Source organism: Glycine soja, chromosome 1 (assembly GCF_004193775.1).
Source record: "Glycine soja cultivar W05 chromosome 1, ASM419377v2, whole genome shotgun sequence".
In the NCBI taxonomy this organism is placed as follows: Eukaryota; Viridiplantae; Streptophyta; class Magnoliopsida; order Fabales; family Fabaceae; genus Glycine; species Glycine soja.
Genome location: NC_041002.1, coordinates 36,230,373 through 36,236,086, shown reverse-complemented (window position 1 = coordinate 36,236,086; position 5,714 = coordinate 36,230,373). Strand labels below are relative to the sequence as shown.

The window sequence follows — 5,714 nt, the reverse complement described above, 5'->3', positions numbered from 1 at the left end:
TGACTTCCAACTTTTCTTTGAAAAAAATTCACTAATCATAACCAGCTTTTGAAAAAAAATGTGTATACACCTGAAGGGTGAGTGCTGTCAAAATTTTCCTGAACACCCAAAAATAAGACTCGGATGAATGCACAAATTGATAAAAGAACATATTTTGGAAACACTGGGTTGACTAAAATAGAGAAAATGAATTATGAGCCCTAGCATCACATGACCAAAAAAATTTTTCGACACTCGAGTGTCCACATAGGTGCATGAAAGACTAGTTTTTCATAAAATTTCCAAACCATCATTGTTGCATTTGTGTCATGGAAATAATGTAGGACATCCCTTTTTATCCTTGAACCAAACCAAACCCTAACATATATCATGTCCAGCCGTTCTAGAAATCTTCTTGATTAAGTCTCTGGGCGGCAAGCACCTCCCTTTTTTCCTATAAATAGGGGAGGGGGGGGCTGTTTCAAAATGTTAAAGACCCCTTGGCTATGCATTTATGCTATTTTGGGCAAAAAACACATTTTCGTGAAGAAAAATCGAGTCGAAGTGCTTCTGTAACGCTTCCGTAAGCGATTCCGTGGAAATTCTTCATTGTTCTTCGTCGTTCTTCACCGTTCTTCATCCGTTCTTCGTTCGTCTTCGTTCTTCAACGGGTAAGTTTTCGAATCCGAGACTTTCAATTCATTTCTTGTTTTGCGTACTTTCACTTTAATTTCTTTTACTTTCAGCTTTCTTTTATTCCGTTTTTAACGTGCTTTAACTGTTTATTTAAACCGTTTTCTCACCTAATAAATAATAAAATGAATTTCAACCGATCATTTGTTTTGTAATCTCGTTTAATCACTGTTAAAACAAAATCTAACCGATCGTTCACGTTGTAACCACGGTTAAACCAAAAAAAGACAAAATAATAATAAAATAATCAAAATATCCTGAAAAATAATAATAAAATAATCAAAATATCTTCGAATAAAATAATCAAAAAAATCAATCGGATGTTTTTCTTTGGAAGTTTCCTTGAATGAATTGACTAATAACCAAAGTGAAACTAAGGCTAAAATCGACTCGCAAATCAAGTTTTGTCCGCAAAAATAAAAAAAAAAACTGTTTTAAGGTCCGACGCCTTAAACGGTCCTCTTTGCTTTTGTCGGTTAACATGGATCGTTCAAAAGCATAAAATCAACACATCACTTTACTGCCTTTTGCGAGAACTACGTAGGTCTGATTTCCTCTTCGATAGAGGATACGTAGGAGCAAAAGCCCCGCTTTTGTCGACCTCGTGAGATGGTTAGAGGTCCAACGCCTTAGCTTTCTCACCAAGTAAAATGGATCATTTTAAGGTCCAACGCCTTAAATGACCCCCTTCCAAGTAAAAAGAATCACTTGATTTGCCCCTTTTCAAAGAACTACGTAGGTCTGATTTCCTTATCACAATTGAGGAATACGTAGGAGCAAGGGAAACACCCTTGTCGACCACAAAAAGATAAAAAATAAAAAAAAGGCATAAAAAGACATAAAAACGTAAAAAAGGGAAAACAAAACAATTTGAAGTCATATTTTGCACACTCGATTAAAGGTTGTCGTCCTTTGTGACGGACGTGTGGGGTGTTAATACCTTCCCCGTACGTAAATACAACTCCCAAACCTTTCACTTAAAATTCCTAGACCACGTCTTTTCCGGTTTTTCCTATGTTTTCCTCAAATAAACGTTGGTGGCGACTCCGCACGTATTCCTTTCTTGGAACACACACTCGAGAGTCACGCGTCGCCCTCCCGCCGAAGGGTAGGTTGCGACAAGAGCCTTTTCTTGTGAGGACACATTTGTAAAGTTAGTTTGCATGAAATACCAATCATCACAACAAAGACCAAACAACTTAAATGGTGCACGCTTCTTTCCACCAAACACATATGTCTATATACGTGCATATACATATATTTTTGTGAAAGGCATTTTATGATATATATCCACACATATATACATATTTTTTGAAGAGCATTTTCATGCTAGATATCCACATATATACATATTTTTTTAAAAGGCATTTTTATGCTACCTATCCACATATATATACACATTTTTTTTAAAGGCATTTTTATGCTACCTATCCACATATATATACACATTTTTTGAAGAGCATTTTCATGCTACCTATCCACATGTATACACATTTTTGAAAGGCATTTTTATGCTACCTAGGTGCAAGGTACTTACCATGATGCAGCAAGTTCAAATGCTAGTCTAAAAAAACCACACAACATGCTCTCATATTCGCGTAATTCATGCATTTTTTGATACAAGACAAAAAAAGTTAGATTCTTAGGCCTAAGTCATGTTTTTGGCACTTTATTCTAACACCTTAAACTGTCCACACACTCAAAATGGAAGCCATATATGCATAAATTCATTCCACAAGCCAAACTTCACAATATCACACACAAAGGCCTATAGCCATCCCATACAGCCCCCTAATTCAAGCAAACAACACATGGATTCACATATACATTGCCTCACGAAATTTGCAAAAACAAGCAACCAAAGCACTAAAATACTACAATGGAAAGGCAAAGATCAAAGTAAAGTGGCACTTACTTGTAGGGGGTGAACAAAAATGCCATAAAGGAGAGCAAAAACGCAACAATGGAGACCCGGAACTGCTGGATTCAAGTGTTCCCATAAGCCTTGGTGTTCTTGAGGGTTGGGGAAGATTTTGGGGTGAAGAAATGGCTTCACCCCCTTATTTTAAAACTTCTGCCAGACATGCTCGCCCAGGCGAGCTAACCCCCTATTTTTTTTTACAAAACTCCTTTGCAAAAATTTAATCATTCCTTGCCATGTTCATTATTATTATTTTTTAACTCCTATGGTCATAAATAAACTGGGCAAATCAAAATAAAATTCAAGAAAACAGGCAAATAAATAAAAGCAGGAATTTTAAGGAACAAAATTAGAGATACTTGGCTGCCTCCTAGGAGCGCTTCTTTAACGCCTTGAGCCGGACGTAAGATGATGATTGATTGATCATGGGCCTAGCACCTGCTCGTACCTGCCCTTTAGCTTTGAACAAAAGAAATGGCATCATGCAACAAATGTGAGACAACACCACAAAATGTCTTCATTACCTTTCACTTACCCGTGTCTCAATTTTGGTGTGGTATTGATCATCACTCAAAATGACTCTTTACTCATCCTCCAATCCGCAGGACGACAAGATGCAAATGCATGCATGCTTATGATTTGGATGTTTAAGTGCAGCAATTAAACAAGTGTTATTTTGTACAATTTTACTTAAACGCTTACGACACCCTATTATTTGAGCCAAATGGCTCCGGATTCAAGATCGAGAATGTGTGCTCTAAAGAAGTAAAAGACACAACAAAGGAAGATTAATATGCAAATCATTAATCCAATATTTATTAATGTTGCGATCGTGGTTTACAAAGGATTTCAAGACTTTGGTGATCCCAAAGAGTTCTTGGAGGACAATCATGCATTGAACCCTCTAGCTGCCCCAGGTACTAAGCATAATATCGTTTGACGATATCAAAATTCACAGGTGAAGGCAATTCTTCGTCATCCATGCTGGCAAGCAACAATGCACCTCCCAAAAATGCCTTCTTCACAACAAAAGGCCCTTCATAATTTGGAGCACACTTCCCCTTGTGGCCCTTCTGAGCTTGGGATACTTTCTTCAAGATGAGATCCCCCTCGTTGAACTTGTGTGGGCGTACCTTCTTGTCGAAAGTGTTCTTCACTCGACTTTGATACAATCATCCATGGCTCATGGCAGCTAATCTCTTACTTTCTATAAGATTCAACTGATCAAAGCGAGTTTGAGCCCATTCCGATTCCTCCAACCCTGACTCGGCTAGAATCCTCAACGAAGGAACCTCTACTTCAAATGGAAGCACAACCTCCATCCCATGTACCAAAGAGAACAGGGTTGCCCCAGTTGATGTGCGTACCGAGGTTCGATAACCATGCAGCGCAAAAGGGAGCATCTCGTGCCAATCCTTGTATGACATGGTCATCTTCTGAACTATTTTCTTGATGCTCTTATTAGCATCCTCAACTGCCCCATTCATCTTGGGCCTATAAGGCATAGAGTTGTGGTGTTGTATCTTGAAATCCTCACACATTTCCTTCATCATTTTATTGTTCAGATTGGTGGCATTGTCGATGATAATCTTCTTAGGCAAACCATACTGGCAGATTATCTCTTTCTTTATGAACCTAACCACCACGCTCCTAGTCACGCTGGCATATGAAGCCGCTTCAACCCATTTGGTGAAGTAGTCAATGGTGACCAAAATGAAGCGATGTCCATTTGAAGCTTTGGGCTTAATAGCCCCAATCACATCTATCCCCCACATAGAGAATGGCTAAGGCGCTGCCAAGATGTTCAAGGGTACGGGTGGAGCATTGACATTATCGGCAAAGGCCTGGCACTTGCGGCATTTCCTCACATGGATACAACAATTGTTTTCCATATTGAGCCAGTAGTACCCTGCCCTCAGGATCTTCCGGGCCATGGCATGTCCGTTGGCATGTGTTCCAAAAGATCCCTCATGCACTTCCACTAGCATTTGCTCAGCCTCCTTGGCATCCACATATCGGAGCAAAATAATATCATGGTTCCTCTTGTACAAGATATTTCCACTTAGGAAAAAGTCGGCGGCCAACCTTCGCAACGTTCTTTTGTCGTTGTTAGAAGCCTCCAGTGGGTATTCGTTGTCTTCGATATATCGATTGATCTCGAAGTACCAAGGTTTTCCATCTTGCTCCTCTTCTATCAAGCAGCAATGTGCCGGCTTGTCGCGACATCTAAATTCGATGCACGACAAATCCCTATGCGGGGTCAATTGGAACATGGACGCCAGAGTGACAAAGGCATCAACCATCTGATTCTCCTCTCTAGGGATGTGGTGAAAGGATACACCATCAAAGTACTCTATCAGTTTTCTGATGTAGGCCTGGTAGGGTATCAACTTATGATCCCTGATCTCCCACTCTCCTCTCGACTGGTAGATTACCAAGGCTGAGTCCCCATATACCTTGAGCAACTTAACCTTGAAGTCAATTGCCGCTTGGATCCCAAGGGCGCACACCTCATACTCAACCATGTTGTTCATGCAGTCAAAGCCTAACCTAGCAGTGAAGGGTATACATTGATCGTTGGGGGTAACCAAAACCGCCCCCAGTCCATGGCCTAGTGCGTTAGACGCACCGTCAAACCACACAATCCATTTGTCCCTATCTTCATCCTCTACCTCCTCCTTGAACAAGGTCATGATGTCCTCATCTGGGAATTCTAGATGCATAGGCTGGTAGTCATTGATGGGTTGCTGAGCTAGGTAATCTGCCAAGGTGCTTCCCTTTATCGCCTTTTGAGTGACATAGACAATGTTGATTTTTGACAGCAGAACCTGCCACCAAGCGATCTGTCTGGTGAGAGTGGGTTTTTCAAATATGTACTTGACTGGGTCCATTTTGGACACCAACCAAGTGGTATAGTTCAACATGTATTGCCTTAGACAGTGGGCGACCCAAACTAGGGCACAACACGTCCTTTCAAGCAACGAGTAATTCATTTCACACGCTGTGAACTTCTTGCTTAGGAAATTGTTAGTGTTTAGCTCTACTGAGCTTTAAAAGATTGGCTAAGATTTTGTTAAAACATGAACACTTAGACAATGAAGGAAAGCTGGAGTTGCTGCAC

At 40.3% G+C, this 5,714-nt stretch overlaps 1 protein-coding gene across 1 annotated transcript; it reads right to left on the bottom strand.

Moving 5' to 3' along the window:
* Nucleotides 1-4,377: 4,377 nt before the first annotated feature.
* On the bottom strand, nt 4,378-5,484 carry LOC114368676. The gene has a single exon (XM_028325939.1). The coding sequence runs from the start codon at nt 5,482-5,484 to the stop codon at nt 4,378-4,380; it is 1,107 nt and encodes a 368-aa protein (XP_028181740.1).
* Nucleotides 5,485-5,714: the final 230 nt, after the last annotated feature.